Source organism: Pipra filicauda, unplaced genomic scaffold, assembly GCF_003945595.2.
Source record: "Pipra filicauda isolate LSUMZ 115617 unplaced genomic scaffold, ASM394559v2 scaffold35_size7292922_pilon, whole genome shotgun sequence".
NCBI classification, from domain to species: Eukaryota; Metazoa; Chordata; class Aves; order Passeriformes; family Pipridae; genus Pipra; species Pipra filicauda.
In genome coordinates, this window is record NW_024104487.1 from 3,719,240 (window position 1) to 3,737,555 (window position 18,316).

Sequence of the window (18,316 nt, forward strand, 5' to 3'; positions counted from 1 at the left end):
GGGATGGGACCACCCTTCATAACCTGATTGCAGGATTTTATGGTTGCTGTCAATCCAAAGGTATTTTTTTTATGTGTCCTTAAAGCATTTTGCATGTGTAAATTGGTGCATTATAAATATACTGTGGCTGACTGTTAATTCGTGAGACCTAAAAATAAAAGCAAGATTAACAATCTTTGTCGACTACAGGTGAACCTGTATGTTCCCACTGTCTGCTATTGCTCACATATTTAGTCTGTAAGCTGAGAAGTGCAAACCCTGAAACACTGAAATAGTTTTTTAAAATTAATCTAAAAATATTCAGATTTTCGTCTTGCTTAGATGCAAGGACTAATGTGCTGCACTCACAGTACTGGCTCTTGGAAATTATGTTCAGTGCACATGGGTCTGTCATTCTGTCTGCTCGTCCATCGCAGTGGGTTCTTTTTTCTTTCAAGCATTTAATAAGAACAGGATGGAAACGGCTCTGCAGTAGTGTTCTCAGAGATCACCACGACCACCTATGTGGGGTTATGAGCGAGTTAATATGGGACGCTTGTTCTGTAATGGTCACAGTGTATGCTGGGAGTTGAAGGTCTGATGGAAGCCTGCAAAAAGATGACCAATTAGAAGTGTCCCGGGAAGAAGCTTTAAAGTGATTGGACAGGACTGCGCTGCCCCCCCCCCCCCCCCCCCCCACGTTTTGTAACCAAGCCTTTTTCAAATATAGGAACTTGGTCAGTCATTAATAAAGGATTCTCCATTTTCCATCATCCCAGGAGGGTGTTGTTTATATTCACTGCCACACACTTAAAATCCCTGTAGAAAGATAATCAGTGATCTGTGCACTACAGTCTTAAAGAATTAATGAGAACAAGTAAAATGAAAAGAGAAGAAACATTTTTAAAAAAAATACAAAATAAAAAAGCAGAAGAATAATAAAATATAACTTTCTATTTTGCCCCTATCTGTTGAAAACACGTACAAGTAGTCACTCACCTTTACTCAAATGAATGATAGGATCTACACAGAAATTAATTCTACATTGAAGACTAAAAATGCATAATTAAAGCCCTGGAGTAAAATAAACCTGTAAGTGTGTGACTGTAAGAAACTGAGGAAATAGGTCAAACTATCAACTATAAGGTTGTTAGGCTTCTGCAGTGGAACCACTGACATGATGGAAATTAAAAGATCCTATATTATCCAACGGGAATGAGTAGCTGAGTGATTTCATGCTGTACAGATATTGTATCTGCTAATACAAGTCCACTGACCTCACTGCTGAAATCGGGAGAGTTAGCGTATGTCCTTATCAGATGTTCATTAGTGAAATCGACGTAGCTATTTAAAATATTTTTGTCCCATAACTGCATGTTATGGAAGAGTGTGTTTAACAGGCCACACGAGCACGCCTCATCCCCTTCAGAGTGAAATTAGGCAGGTTTGCTTAACCTGGGGATAATACATTTAAAATCAACTGACTGCAGTGGAATGGGCGACATTTGCATGATCCTCTCTCATGATCCATCCTTCCAGCTGGCTGTGGTGTGGTGCCTCCCACAGAGTGGTAGTAACAAGCATGTATGACCCAATATGGTTGTGAGCAACTCCAGACATTTCTGTAGGAAATATTTCAGTGGAATTAATTTTGCTCGTGTCTAGTCTTAATTGATTGTTCATGTGAAATCTGTCTCGTATAATCCTTTTGGACCTTACAATGTAGTTAATCCCGGTTTAATAAAAATTCTCGTCAGGGAACAGATTTAAATGTTTTCCGCCTAAGTAAGATCACGTTTCTTTCTAAGCTTCCAGGCATTGTTTGCAAGTGCATTTATCAACCTATATAATTTTGGACCTGTCTGATCTTGGTGCTGCCGTCATAGACTTTCAAGATAGATTGTACTAGGCACAATGCTGTTTCAATTTTAGTGTAACTTTTTGCACAGCAGGTCTTCACCACTGTTGTCAGTTTTCATTAAATTTATGGGGCTGGTTGGAGAGTGGGTTCTCTATCTCGCACAAATGCTTTATACACTGATTTTGAAAAATTATCTTTACCTATGGAACAAATAAAAACCATCAAGAGTTAGTGTTTCCAAAAAAGTCTTATAATTTGTAGTAGAAAATAGCAAGGTCTGTAAAGAATTGAGCAGCTTGCAGAATTCTCTTGCAGCATATGACTCTGTATCAATAAATATTTTTCTGCATTTATATCTGCCACTTATCTTATTTAACTCTATTTCTTTTAGAGACATTTTGTGACATCTTCTCTGACATTTTTAGACAGTTCCTGTCTCCATTTATTTTATAATAGCTCTCCACAGGATAAAATGCATTTCTAGTTTTCACACAACTCCATCATTCTCATTTTACTACAACCCTTTTTTTAGTTGCCTAATTAATGTTTTGAAGATAATTTATTCTTTAATGATTTTCCATTCAGAACTGTAAGGGTACTTAAGTACTGAAAAAAGTGCAGTACAAACAGACAATCCCATCTCCAAAACCACAAGCCAATATCTTCTAGTGATATAACTTTATAGAGGTCTTTTGAATGAAAATGTTTCCACTACAAGAGATATTTTAGTCCAGGAAGTAATTCAGTAAAGGGAAAGTCTGGCTCCATTCAAATTAAATCACTTCTATGATGGGATTGGATGTAAAGTATTTTTTCAAAGTATTCAGTATTTAAACAGAATGATAGGACACCAGAAGATTTATTTGTAAAGTGGCTGTTTTCTATTCAACTGTATTTTCATTGCAGGCTGATCATTTGGGAAATTTGTGCTATATGATCCAATACAACATTATATCATATATCATCATATCTGGAAACAGCACTAGCAGTGAGCCCTATTTGATGTTTCGTCATATACAGGTGGTGAAATGACTGACATCCTGCATATATTTTTAGATCAGATTTTCACTTTATAAGCCTGTGGGCAAACAGACTTAGTCATGTCACACTACGTGAGCCTAAGAGTGTATGAATGGAACAAATTTGGTAAGAGGTTGTGTATGCAAACTTGTTACTTAAACCAGGATTTTAATCTGTAAGTCTAATACACTGCAATTTGACAGTGACTTGTTCTTCTCAGAGGCATTTCATATCATTTGTATTGAACTAGTGTTGGTTTTCCTTTTAATAATCCACACTTCTTGTCATACCATTGATATTGATCTGTCTGTCTCCATACCTTTAGATGGAGTGGGCCTTCCACCATGTCACTACAGTCACAGAAAAGCCCTCTGGAAATGTCTGAGAGGCTCAATTTCTCTTCTACCTAATTTCTGTTTGTTTGAAAACATAGGAGAGCATAGCTCATTTTTCACCTGGAAATTTATGAAAAAGACCAAACATACATTTTTCTAAATTAATTTTTTTGACTGGCAAAGGGGAATCTGAGATTCAGTGATACTGAAGTTCATCCCATAGGAATAAACTAGGTCACTCTCCAACATATCCTTGTCCTCCTTATGTAGAGGTTGTCTATAATCCTAATAGTAGTTGTTACCTAGCATCAAAACATGAGGGGGAAAAAAGGAAAATAAGAAAACAGGAAAGAAAATAAAGGCTTCGTTCTGTTTTATTTAGCCTCCTGCATGTAGTTCTAGCATTTACATAAGTCTTTTTGCACTTTTTAAGGCATTTACCTCAGAGAATTAGAAACAGAATATCTCTATTTTTGTTATTACTTGATTTACTTTATAGCAAACATTCCAGTTGCTTTCTCTCTGTGCTCAGAAACAGCTCAGAGAACAGAAATGTTCTCTGTGAAATCTGATAATGCCAATTTAATCAAGATCTCATTAAAACAAACAAATTCAAGAGTTTGATCATCACTTAAAAGTGATGCTTTCCTTTAAAAACAGTGACAATGGGTTTCTGAGTTCAGTCTTCTGCTTATTCCTTTATCTATATAAGTATTCCTACTTTCTTAACTTCAATCTTACAATATATCTGATTGGTTTTTCCCGTCTTTTTACGTCATGCAGGTCTTTCAAATGTGTCTAAGATAAGAATCTTTCTTTTTTAGCTTGTCTGAAGACAAGTTGACAAATAACATAAGCATTCCAGAGCATTCTTTATGTCCTCTGTGTAGTTGGTAATAATAAAGTGATATCTCTGCCTCAGAGGACCTGGTAGCTCTTCTGCTCTGGTCTTCTAACTAACTGTCCATCATTGATTTAGGCTTCCCTTTAACAAGAACCACTCTTCAGTGGGGCTGAGTGAAGCATGACCTCGTCAGACCAGCCCCATGCATTTATTATATAAAATGCCTAGAATGCCAAGAACCCCAGATGCATTTCAATACCAAGTACAGCAGTTTTTTCAGTATGTATTTATTAGCTTAAATTAATACAATACATCATACATGCTTTTACTGTTGAGATAGAAAGCCAGAACCTAAATATTCACATATAGTTGGTTCACTTTTTGAGTTGTGGCTTTAAATAGGAACTCAATGTTCTATGTGAAATAAATATGCAACACATTATTTGCAAAATCTGTTAGGAGTACAAAATGTTAGCTCTGTTACATCTTGTTCAGCTAAGCAGACATGACTTATTTTCAAAACTGTTAATAATTATTAAAAACTTCTTGGAATAATAAATACAGTACTTATATTACTTCTTAACTGTACACTCAAAACAGCAGAGTCCAGCAGCACCATATAAAGAGAGATATCAAAGAATAGGTAGTAGAGAAACACAGAGTTGTAAAAGGGTGGGTGCAATAGCATTACCTGGTCTTTCTGGTAACTTGTTTTAGAAGAAACGGCACAGGATAAACATCAATTATAATACTATCATGAAGTGTTTTATGCTTTGAGCCTCTGAACACAGAGCACCTGTCTGGCAGCCAGGAAAACTCTGATTCACAAGGAGATGACTGAGTCCTAGTGGCTAGAATCAAAGCATCTTGTTCCAGGGTCACCTATAACTTCTCTTTCCACATAAATACGTTGTCTATCTTCATCCTTAATTTTTAGTAACTCAGCTTTTAGCTTTTCCTCCACCTACTCTGTACTCTAAAGTGTCTTGCAGAATTCTCCTTGCTGCCCTTAACATCAGAAAAGCCTCTAATTTAACGAACCACCTGCCTTCACTTGCCCAGACTCATTATGATAGGGCCAATTTACTTTTCCTCAGTGTGACTTCTTGAAGCATCTCAGCTGCATGAGTTTGTGGCCACTCTTATTTGCTGTTATGCTCTCCAAGAGGATGAAGCTAGACTTCATCTAACAATGCAGGGAAATGGTATGTATGTAATTTTACATAGAGATGTTAGAGGCTGGGCTTTAGTTTCACGTGTTACCACACACTGAAGACCCAAATGCAGAGAACAGTAAGATAAATATTTTTTTTTTCCCACAACATAGCAAGAAGAAGGTAGATGAACTCAGAAATCAGAAAAAGAAGAAAATATATCCCCCAAGGTCCAGGACACAGGTAATGTCTCTACTGGACTTCTGAGCCTCTATACAAGGCAAAATAAGGAAGCTAATCCCTTGAAAAATAGAAATGGGAAATAGCTTCATTATGAGAGCAAATTTCTCTAAAGCATTTTCAAAGCTATTATAAAGCAAAGGCTGTTACTGTCTGTTCCTAAAGCGATGCCAATGTAAATAGCATGAAAATAACTCATGTTTGAAAAGCAAGGTGCTTCACAATGAAGGCTGTTATTTCACTTTTAATTTGTCCCTTGGGACCTCTTTGTAACAAGTGTCTTAGACCCATTTGCATTATGTTCCACAGAGAGATGACTGTCATCTAATCGCTTTGCTTGGGTCACTTGGCGCTGTCTCCTTATTTCAGTAATAGCTTTGTTTGCAACTCCTCTTATGGTAACTTATGGTTTTAGATTAATTCTTTACTATTCTAGCATGAATTACACTTGGGTGTTTGTGAATTAGCTTAGTGTGACTTTGTGACTGGGCAGAATCTCAGTATCTCATTGTAATGGAATACTCTCTGCTTTCTAGGAAAAATGCAAAAAAAGGGACTCCCATTACAAATTATTTGCAAATAGTATGTGGTTGTCAGATGCTTCTGCTCCAGTGAGAAGTGCATTTGTAGAAGAGGGTAAATTGACTGCAGTGACAGTGTGGTTGAAAGAATTCAAGTTAACCATTTAGAAAACCAGAGTGGTTTGCAGTGATTTCCTTTCCCAAGGACACAACTGGCACATTCTCTTACAACATGTGTAAGGGAACTCTGGACTGCGTGCTTTCAGTAGACATAATTCTTGTGGTTATAGAATCACAGCATCACAGAAGCATTTATGTTGGAAAATACCTCAGATTATTGAGTCCAACCAGCAGGTCAACTAGACTGTAACACTAAGTGCCACACAGTCATTTCTTGAACATTTCTCAAACATTTCCAGGGATGGTGCCTGGCTCATTGCCCTTCTCTGGACTTGCTCCAGCACCTCAATGTCTTTCTTTGAGTGAGGGGCCCAAAACTGAACACAGGATTTGAAGTAGGGCCTCACCAATGTTGAGGACAGAGGAACGATCACTGCCCTGGTTCTGCTGGCCACACTGTTGCTGATACAGGCCAAGATGCCACTGGCCTTCTCGGCCACCTGGACACACTGCTGGATAGTGTTCAACCTCTGTCAATGAGCACCCCCAGGTCCTTTTCTGCTGGGCAGCTTTCCAGTCATTCTGTCCCCACCCTACTATCCAGCAGACCAACACTCCTACACAGCTTAGTGTCACGTACAAATGTACTGAGGGTGCACACGAACCCCTCATCCAGATCATCAATAAGATATTAAACACATCCAGATCATCAATAAGATATTAAACAGGGCTGCCCCCCAGTACTCTGGGGAGTACTGTGTTCCACTGGTGACCAGCTGCCAGCTGGATGTAACTCCATTCACCACCACTCTCGGGGCTCAGCCATCCCGCCAGTTTTTAACCTAGCAAAGAGTGCACCTATCCAAGCTGTGGGCTGCCAGCTTCTCCAGGAGAGTGCCATGGGAGTCAGTATCAAAGACTTTGCTAAAGTCCAGGTAGATAACATCCTATGATATTAGTTTCTGTGAGCTGAACTCTGCTGAAAGTTTCTCCTTTGTTCCATTTGCCTGGACTGCTGTTGATACGAAATCGTTTGTTTCTTTCTTTCTTGGTAAGGATTGGTTAGCTGTCCCATAGCACGCTCCAATGAATAGACAACAAGGCTTTGCAATGGAAGGACTGAGTGCTTTCCTGCTTTACCCACCACAGAAGTGAAGGACTTGTTAAGTTCAACCCATCTGCACGATTACCATTCTAGAAATTGCAAAGAGATTTCTGATTTCTTGCTTGTTCTTCCCATCATGAGAGCTAATATGGCTGCAAAAGTGGAGTGGACTGATCTGGAATCATGCATAGCTGGAAACTACACCACTGAGACAGAGACAATTCTAAGACTCAGTGACTCCCAGCTTTTGGCTGCATACATTCTCAAATGGGAGCTTTTGTCTGACAGAGACAAGATAGTGACAAGAAGGTAACCAAAGGAGTTGTTCCCATTTCTAAGGGACCATTTCCTAGACTGCGTTGAATTTTTGCTGGATCATTTCCCCACAGTCTAAGAAAGAATGCAGTTATACTCATTATTCTGAATTTTTTTCAGAATAATGAAAAAATTTTTTTCAGTTTCTTCTGCGTGACCACAATGTCTTCCTTGAAAGAAGGATGGCTCCTTTTTCAAGAGGTGTCATCTCACAGTTGCGGCAAGGAAGAGTGTATACGGTAAAACAGTTCATTCCTGAAAATCATGGGTATTTATAACTGAAATACACTCAGTTTTCAAAGTCTTCTTTAATTCTAGGTTTAAACTGACCTACATTCCACATCAATTTGGCATACCCTTTATATTTTAAAAAGTATGCACATCAGTTTTAATTATGTAAGTTAATGACATTTAGAAGAATCACCTGTATGTTACAGTTTCTTTTATCAACAGCTTTTTCTGCTCTTCATTCAGAATATTTATTATGCCATGTTTGAGCCTTGGAAAGTGAAACCACCTTCTCCAACCTTGGACTACACAAATCCAGTTTTATTCGAGGAATAAAGACTTCTGCGCTGTGAATGCTGATTAACTGGTGGGTATGAGAATCATTAGTTTGAAAGGTATGTGTTTTCTTACAGTGGCAGAGAGCTGCAGCTACTTGACTATAGTCTTAGCAAAACATAAGTATATGACTATATTAATTATAACTTGCTATATGTTGAACACAATAGCAATGTATTTCAAATCAAGAACTTGGCAGGTAAGTGAAGAAGGCAGTAGTATTTGGAAGAGAATTTTAACCTTTTAAGCTGGGATGTGGGAGGGACATAAGACAAATTTTATGACTTCTTAAATTTTTATTTCTTTATAAGGAATAGCATGATGCAAGGCTGTTTGTTTTCTATCTTGAAGATGCAGAAATTAGTATGCTGGCCGAACTATTCATGCAAATAATGAAAAGTTGAACGGAATATGCTTTAAGCATCTTTGTTATGAACGTGTAATTGTATGGGAATCAGAGGATGCAAAGCTGGGTGTGACGGTAAAAACAGTGTAAGTGAATTCTTCTGAAAGGCCTGGACCCTCCTCAAGACGCATTGATAAGGGAAAATTTCTGCCTCCAATAAGAGGAAATCGAAAATCAGTTTTACTCTGTGAGGTACTGCTTGTCCTATAGGGGTTATTTTTACCTTCTAAAATAAAAATTGATCAGACCTGTGTATTTCAAAGTTATCCTTCCTAGTCATGAAAAAATGAAGAGATAAATGGTAAAACTGCATATTTTTTTCAGTGCAATTACTCATATTTCTTTATGTGTAATTATAGCAAGATTGTGAATGTTGCATGCTGCTGCTGCCCATTAGATGTATTGGTCTGAGCAGGCAGTAGAATGAAATGTCAACACAGTCTATGCTATTTCATTTGAAGAATTACTGAATACTCTCATTCTGACTGAAACAAAACAGGAACATTCCTTGTGCTAGAGGAAGAGCTTTTGTAATAAATTCCAGTCCTTTCAAAGCCTTACAGAGTTGCCCTTCGCTGCCTCCCAAGACATTAGTATTTCTTCTTAATTTCTTTCCCAGTTCTCACTATAACTGATTGAATTAAGAGTCACTTCAGTAAATCAAAGTATTTGGACTGTGTTAGTTCTGAATGTTGACAGCATTTTCATGCGTGTCACATTTAATAGTACTCTGGCTTATAATGTGAAATATTTAGTATTTTCAAATGTTTCTGAGACATGTGGCTAGAAGTGTTCATATATATCTAGTCAGACAATAAATCAGATGCTAAAGTATGTTGCTTTCTGCTAACTAGAAAATTGCATGTAAGTATCTATCCCCATATAATAGAAAATAAACTTCTGTACCTAACCCATTGTTTGCTTTTACATCAAATGGATAAATATAAAAGTGTTATTGTTCAATATCTATTGCATTTCTCAGTGGCTTTTAATGTATGTGTTTTACACTAAATTATTTTTATCTATTTGGCTTGTTTATTTCTAAAGAATACTACAGACTTCAGGTCTTGGTAAACTACAGTTCATGTTAAAAACTCTCTGGTTCCCATTTTCCAGCTGTTTCAAAGTGTCCATTTTACATGCCTATCAGCATTGTTTGTTTTTCCATTTTTCTTTCCAGCAATTCTTTCAAACTCTTGTTCCTGTGCTTGAAATACAAGTAATCAGAGAAAGAGTGGCCAATTCTGGCCTTTTCAAAGGATCTAAAGCTGAGACGTTCTTTGTTGTTTGCAAGCTCTCCCTCTCTTTGGCTCTCCTCTTTGTCCGAATTTCCTATTCTCTTCCTCAGTCCTCCCTCACTTAGCACTTCTTCCTTCTCATTGCAGGAGGACTCTCTGAAGTCCTTCATCATGGACTCGGGTTTGCCAGAGAGATCTTGAGCCACACATAGCTTGTTGTTATCATGATGATACATGACAGGGCTGTACCGCTCTGCCTCGTAGCAGTTGTCTTCCTCTTCTTCCTGGCATGAGCTTCCCTTGGCACTCTCGCCATCAGAATGAAATGAGATTCCCTTCCCTTGGCTTTTCTGGGAAAGATCAAAGGGCTCTTCCTGTTCCAAACTTTTCAAGACTTTTGTCTGCGACAGAGCAATTCTTCCTCTTCCAAAACCTTGCAGCAGTTTGAGGGGAGAAGAGGAAAAATTTATATATCGGAAATTTTAGTACTTGATACATGGCTAAAAAACAGATTCTGAGGTGGCCTTCTAGTTCATGCTTTACCTTTGTCTTTCATGCCTTAAGCCCCTAATGTTTTTTATTTTTCTAATATTTGTAAGACTTGTACGTTTTATAAGTAGTGGAAGTAGATTTTAAAAGCATCAACCTCCCCCCCCTTCTTTGTCCCTTGTTCCTTTCCCTTTCTCTAGCACCCTTGTTTATACATTCCTTAACCCTCTTACCCCATTCTATGCCCCCTATATCAATCCTGCTCCTGAATACAGCAGAGATGTTTAGTCTTTTGTCAAGGCAAGGCCTAGATTGTTGGCAAAACAGCATATCAGGGCCTAAACCACAGAATACGGTCAAGAATTAGGTAACTATGTACCCTTTGTGCTCTGATGAAGATGAAGATGGGATGAATAAAGGGTCCCAAAACCCCCAGACTCATTTCTCAGGGGGTGGAACCTGGGGTGGACCAGAGTAAAGGCCACAGGGTGGACACATCTGGGATTGGATGGATGGTATTATAAAATGTAACATCTCAGGCACGGCCGGCGCCTGAGATGTAACATCTACTGCCTTGGCAAAATAAACCCTTTCTTATCTCACCCCTAATTAATTGCTCTGGAGATTTTTTCAGCATCAAAATACCACGGCAACATCTTCCATCCAGCTACCTCCAAGTACTTCACTATTTGCATCTCATGGCATCTCCTTTGAGATGCTGCAAAAAGGAGTGCTATTCTATACACTTCACAGACAGGTCAGGACACGCAAAACATTGTGTTATACATGCCAGACTCTTCATGAGGCAGCTAGGAAAAAAAGTGAAATGGTCTGTCCTTTTATAAGCTATTTTTTACCAGTGAACCTACCCACTTCCTCCTTCCTATTCTTTTTTAAATGAAAACTTTGATCTAAAGCATCACAGTCCATAATCCAAGTTCAGGTTTTATATATTATTTTTCCATAGGAGTGGAAGATACTGAAATTGTGTTAATGTAGTTGTTCTCTGGACACTCCAATTCAAAGTTAATACTTTAAGAATGAAAAGACAATAAAGTCTCAGCAGTCTATGACCTCCACTCTCCTAAATTTTTCCTTTCATCCACTGAGAAACCAATCAACTGAAAAGCTCTATGCACTATATAGCGCTTCAGCTTGAGGAAATCATTATAAACAAATAATGATTTTGAGCAGTATAGTGTAAATCTGCATGTACTCTTGGATCTGATTTGCCTTAATATTTGTCAGAGTGTCTTTCCTCTTACTGGAAATATAGATGTTACCCAGGAGGCAACTGTGTACTCTAATATGCTGCAAGCACCAGGAGGCACTGAAGAAGATCGGGATACTGTAGGCATAGACCATTTTCATTAAAGACTAGTGACAGCACTGGGGCGAGGATTTCACCCCATAGTAAATATATACAAAAGTCAGTACTTTACTTGCTTTTGTTTGCTTTGGTGTTTTTTTTTTCCCCTCAGTAATTGAATCCAGTTTCTGAAGAATCTATGCAATCTCACAAGATAACAGATGCTACTTTGCAACAGACTGTATTGGTTAAAATGGTTCATAAGCAAGTGGCAGGCCTTACAAATTATCTTGTGTCTGATAAGCCTCAAGGGATGCAGAATCCCTGTACAATGAAAAGCTCTTAGCAATCTCCAATTCCAAGTAATTGTCTAACTAGCATGGTGCTGGAGGAGGTTTACAGAAAAAACACACTTATTTCATTACCCATTAAGATGTTTGTACATTTTATATTGAATGTCATTAGAGTAATGTAGTGTAATTAGAGTGTTCTACATATGTACTGGACTGCCTTAACGCTTGAATTTGAGGAACACTAATAAATCTTCTCCATTAAAGAATTATTTATGCACAAAATCTTAAAAAACATATCTTGGAAAATCAAACTCTCAAAACAATCTTCCCTAATTCCTCCACTTCTTTAGTTAGCATTGACATGTGTGCGTACATAAGGATAACTTTTGGAATGGTACATGGCAGATGGCAGACAGGAAATGCTTTGCAGGATACCCTGGGTAGTCAAAAATCCTTGTACTTTGAAATGGGGCAGTAGTATCTCCTGTTTATGTACTCCTTTGTAAATTGGGTCTTGAGCCTATGGCCTTCACCTGACATCAGCTATGCCAATACAGTACAGAATAACCAAGGCTCTTGGATGTAGAGACACTCAGCCTTCCATCCACATTCCAGACTGGAATCCAATATGCAGTGAGCAAGACCCATAAATGTTCTAGATTTTCTGCTTCTGTCAATTTAGGATTAATTTATGATTTATTGGGAATCTCTGATCTGTAACGTTGTAGTAATATAGTTAATAGCAACTTCTCAGGCTTATGGGATTCTATCACTGGCAGTAGCATAGGATCCATGGTACAAGTTCGTGGATCTGTAGTACAAAGCCCATTTGGGTTCACTGATATGCATCTTCAGATATCACAGAAAACAACCTTTCTGAAAAATATTACCTTGCGAATGAAATCCTCTTTCCATGACCCCGTGTTTGACTTTCATGTGTCTGGTTAGGTTCCCCTTCAAGGTGAATTTGCTGGGACAGTAGAGGCACTTGAAAGGCTTACTATCGGAATGCAAGTGCATGTGTCCCATTAAATTGTGCATTCTGTTAAATTCCTTTCCACACAGCTGTAAAAACAGTAAAAATGAGAATTATTAGTTTGAATCAGTATTTACTAGGAGAACATTTTAAAAGTAAGTAAGACCTACACTTTTCTACTTTAGCCTTGGCAGCTTTTGGCTGCAATGTGTTTTTCAAAGTTCCAGGCAATAATCCTACAGACAAGAATATGTGTTTGAGTATCTAGAGCCCTCTGCACTGCTGGCTTTTTTTTTAATTTGGTGACCAAGACACATAGTCAAGGATTCCCCAAAAGCAGGCAATGTTGTTGTAAGGAGGGGAGAGACTTAAGTGAGCAATCTGGTAGGCTCTTAACTTGAATGACATTCAAAGTATAACTTTCTGCCCTGGCGAAGCATTTAATTTGTAGTTTATAAATCTAGCCTTTAATCAAGAACAATGTCAGGCAGAGATGGAGATAAAAAATAAAACCAATTAAGGGTTTCTGTGACACAGTCAAACAGAATATTACTTCTCCTTAAGTGGAAATTAAACAGCTGCATATTTTGCTTAAAGCTAGAAAAAGCAATTCCTTATTTTAGTTTGTTTCTTGCTCACCCTTTTTTCTCTGATCCCTTTATCATTTTTTTATCAAATTCTGTGTTTTGATGTCTCTGGTGAGTAAGCTGGAATGTAAACAGTCATGAGGTTGCAAGAATGACTCAGCTTTCCCTGAAGCATGTTCCTGCCAGCTCAAGCCATTGATCCTGCAATTTTTCCTTTGATGGAACAATAAGGGTCGGGTTTTTTCATTGTTGTTGTTTATCTAGATGAGTCCTTTTGTAGTCTGGACTCTTATAAAACAAATGTATTCTCAAGACATGAGAGTTTGACATCACTATTACAAGTATCTAGTCTTACTTGCCTTCTGGTCTTTCCTTATCAGGATTTATAGTTTTATTCATGTTCAAGTGGCTATTTCCATCCTCTGCAAACTTCTGTATGTGCTTTCTACTTCAGCTCCTTTTTTTTTTTTTTGTCTGGTTCTACCATCAGATTTTAATTTTTTAAAATGATCTTTATTTCTATATGAGCTAGAATCACCATTACTGAGTAACTGAAATTTCCATCTAGCAGGGTAATCATCTGGCAGAAAATTACTAAAAAGAAATTACTAAGATTCCGCCACATTTTTTGTATAATGGGAATTCTGATTTTATTTGTTTTGATATTGTAGAAGATCTGATATGCTACTTGTAGATTCATATTCGGAAAGTCATCACCTGGAACACTTGGATGAAATGTAGATAGTGGAATTATCATTGGTGAAACAGTACTATGTGTTTTGCATTTTACACTGTCTCTTGAGGGAAAATTGAATCAGTTCATTTATACCAAAACTTTGCAGGTGTACTGTTTCACAATTAAAATTAGATCTGAACCAGTGCTGCAAAAACAAAGACTCTGGAAATATTCACTTGTTTTTAAAACAAATATTTGCTTCAGCTGCATATGTTTTCTTCCATGATTTTCTCTCTGCAATTTTGCTAAAATGAACATTCTAGCAAATAAATTTATCAGCAAGACAGTAGGAGGGGGAAAAAAAGCCACTGGAAATGAATTATTAATTTTTAAAATAAGGATATCTGGTCCCAAGGGTCATCCATCCATTTAGGAAAGACCATTATCTCTTCTTTGCATTCAAACAAAGACAATATGCAGGATTGATTATATTCAGAGAAATGAATGCACCAAAAAAATACTCTGAAAGTGCTGAGGGAAAACAAAGAGGAAAAGTACTGATGAGCCCAGAAAATTCACAAGGAATAACAGCAGCTGATTGTATCCTGACAGCTGCTGGAACAACCTATAATATGTCAATATTACTCTTGCTACAAGAATGCCAGTAATAATAGCTTTCTAATACCTCTTACATGAAGGCTTCTGGTTATCTGCTTATGTTGTGGCTGACCTATATTGTCACCAGATCTTGCTTTCCTATAGCTAGGTCTTTTTTTCTCTATCTAAACTGGTGGCCAAGGAAAACCAAGTTGAATAGGCGAGTGGCTAGAATACTTCATGCAAATCCATATCTTTATAGGTTCTTGAGTATTAAAACTGATCTAGTAAGAGCATTTATTTTCTTCTGTGAAGTTAATATTTATTTCTCTTTCTTCATAAAGAAAAGAAAAGGGACTTCATAAAGGATAGTTCTTTACAGTATAAAAGTTCTTTGTCTCTGAATAAAGGTGACAGATTTTTCCATTTCCCAAAGTCAGGTGTAGCTTAGGGTTGTGTAATGTGTTCTTACCATGAAATCTTCTCTGGATACATGAGGAAATGGCACTAGAAGGGAGAGGTGTGGCAGGAAAATTAAAGAATTGCAGATATTAAAATTGTGTTTCAGAATGATGTTTCTGTGTGTCGTGGTCTTTGTTTAACTGCTCCTTTTCAAAAGGCGCAAGACACCTTTTGGATGAATGATCCAGAGGGTAAAGGAAGCAGGTTTTTGGTTCACATGCTGGAAGACTGCAACTCAAAGCTGGTTGGGGTACACAGCTAATGCTTAATGAACAGGCTGAGTCTGCATATCAAACTAGAAGGTTGTACAAGATTTTCTTTCTCTGCGGCATGACAGGAGATGATGCAGTTTTATGCAAGAGAACTTGGGATGTCAGGAACTTGTGGATTTTTTGTTGGGCTGTCTACTCTAGATAAGATAAAATTATAGCCTTGAAGAAACAGACCTCAGCTGCGAGTCTGCTGAACACACTGTTGCACTCACTGGTGAAATGGACTTCAGTACAGTTTGCTAGAAGAATCCTGCATTAGTTCAATGGTAGATTTTGTCTTCCTAAGATACCACATGAAGTCTCACACTTCTAGATTTGTCAGCCAGTTTTGTTTCTTCTCAAAGTACTTCTCTCTCACATTTTGTTTGGTTTTGAACTCCTGATTAAAACACATGATTTTAGATGGGAAAAAAGTAGAGTTCAAAACGTCCACTGCGAAGTGTATTTGGCTGGGCTGGAAAAAAATCCATTGCATTCTTTATTGGAGGCCTGAAGCACTGATTACTCTAGCACTAAAAACAACAGTAAATTTCATGGAACCTTCCTCTACAAGTCAGAATTAGCGCTGTTGCAACAGTTGGTGTAACACCTTCATAACTCTTCAGTCTTTTTTTTTCTTTAACAGAAATAAACACGGCAACATGGGCTCAGGACTTTAAATGTTACAGAGAAGTTCACTCTTCAAAGAGAAATCAAACACAGATGAAGGCTGCAGCTGGATGAGGAAACAGAAGGGACAACTATTTGCTGCTCCCTCACTTCTGATAGTCTGTGCTTAGCTGTGATTAGACTCATAGGAAAGCTCATGTTTTCTTTTGCTGTGAGAAAAAGGTAAAGAAAACCATTGCATGTGGTGAAATAGAAAGGCTACTGCTGTGCTCTCTTTCCTTTGCATTCTTCTTCTTTTTTTTTTTTTTCTTCATAAGAAGGGTGTTCCTTTCCTCAAAGAGAGAGGGAGAGGGAGAATGACTGTAAACTGTCCAAAAGGACCGTGAGAAAACAGGAAGCTTTGAAAAGTACAAGAGAAAGCAAGATGAAATCTATTTGCAGGCGGTTCCCCGGGGACATGTGAGCCATTGTTAAGCAGGCTGTTCATACAGCTATATCCTTCCTTCTGCTGAGGAGGAGCTTGGTGCCAAAAGGCTGCTATCTGGTCACTGCCTTAACCCTCCAAGTACCAACCAGAAATATTTGCTTTCAAGAGCGTTTTGAGGGCTCTGTCAGAGAGGCAATGTCAGGATGTTCCTAATGACCAAGAGCAATTCCTGATTCTGCCTTTGCTTGTTGCTGCAATCTCCACTCTCAGGGGCACTGATGTTGATTCATACCCCTTCAGCCACAGGAGAAACAGGTTCACTTGTGCTTACTTGTTTCTTTCCTCCTAGGAACACTGGGTGGGGACAGAAAAGTGAAAAAATAAGAAAAACAGGTGTTCCTGCAGAGCTTTTGTTACTGGCTGGAAAACATTCTAGTGATACTCCATTTCCCAGTTCCAGTTATTGCCATCTCCAAGTTTTAATAGCCTACCATCGTCAAACACTAAGCTGAACACAACCTGCCAGCTAATCTGCACGTACCTAAAAAATTGTATGGGTCCACATACTGCACCCGCAGCAGCTGATCAAACAATTGAGTTTCTTTTCTGAAATTTGAGGAGTCAGAAGAGGACTTTGACCACATGGGAACAAAAAGGCAGGTTTCCAGATGTTGTCAAAGAACGAAGATCTCCAGCAGACTTGACATGAAACTCCCCAAGCTTTTCAGTAAAATTTTTTTTTATCAATATAGAATAATGTAAGCCCAAGTATACAAAATAGCATTTTAATAGGACATAAATTAGGAAAAAACAAAACACCAAAGTTAGAAACCTTTGCTGCTATTTTTTCAAAATAAAATGACAAAGCAAAATGAAGTCAGAAAGATTTTCTTTTAGATTTTCTTATTAAAATTAGTACCAAATATTTTGTATTCCTATGGCATTTTAAAGCTCTATGGTTTTTGAAGTGAAATCATTCCATTTAAAATTTTTCATACATCTCTGTTTCTTGATGAAATGTTCCTTTTAAGAAAATATTCAATTCTGTAAAGATGTAGGATGAAAGAGTTTTAGAAATTGCTTTCAAATCAGTCTTATATATAAATTGAGTAATACGTTCCACTCTGTATTTGTTATTTATTAGAGCAAATTAAATTGGGAATAAAATCTACAACCTTTGACTTCACAAGGTATGACTATAGTAAGGAACCATATAGGTAGAAAAAGGAACTTACATAGTGTCCAATACTGAGTAAGAATATAAACATGAATAATCCATAAAGAATATATTAGAGAGAAACAGGGTCAAGAAACTCTTAGATTTTTATGGGGAGGGAGGAGAAGAGAGGATGGAAAGGAAATGTCAGCCTCCAATGTACTGGAGAGAAGCAGCAAACTGGAGTTTGCAAAGGATCATAAAAAAACCAGATGGTGTCAGAGGTTGTTCTGCTAGCATATTGATGTCCTGCCCTGAATTTCAGTCTGGTAATTACATTTGGCCCATCCAAATCCCTTCTGTAGTTGTATTTTGCTGTGGGTTTTTTTGTCTCCTTTCTTGAAGTGTTGCATAGCCTCACTGTGTGAAGCTGTGGCTGCTGCTTTTCCTCTGCAGGGTGCATGACTTGATTTATGGTTTTAGTCAGTGTGTCAAGATATTAAGGACTAAGACTTCTGTTTGGATGGTTGTACAAAGCAAATGTCAAATATTGTCTTGTCCTCAAACCTCTGTGGCACTTAAATGCTCACAAAACAAATCAAAACCAAAACTACGTGAGGATGAAAGTTACTGGTATTGAAGAGGAAGGGACTAAACCACAGGTATTTAATTCTATTATTTTGTACTACATAAGAAGAACCTGGATAAATAAAGAAAACCAGAATGCTTTATGCTGATTTAAATGTAGTAGGTGTTAACAA

The 18,316-nt window shown here is 37.7% G+C and overlaps 1 protein-coding gene across 5 annotated transcripts in view; it reads right to left on the bottom strand.

Moving 5' to 3' along the window:
• Positions 1-4,195: 4,195 nt before the first annotated feature.
• Positions 4,196-18,316, bottom strand: part of ZNF366 (zinc finger protein 366) — a 70,272-nt gene continuing 56,151 nt past the window's right edge. For all 5 annotated transcript variants that reach the window (XM_039384543.1, XM_027709733.2, XM_027709727.2 and 2 more), the window contains 2 exons: positions 12,684-12,858; positions 4,196-10,135 (listed from right to left, as the gene is read on the bottom strand). In XM_039384543.1, coding sequence (XP_039240477.1) covers positions 9,600-10,135; positions 12,684-12,858 — 711 coding nt within the window. In that variant the 3' untranslated portion in view covers positions 4,196-9,599. The remainder of the gene's footprint in view (positions 10,136-12,683; positions 12,859-18,316) is intronic.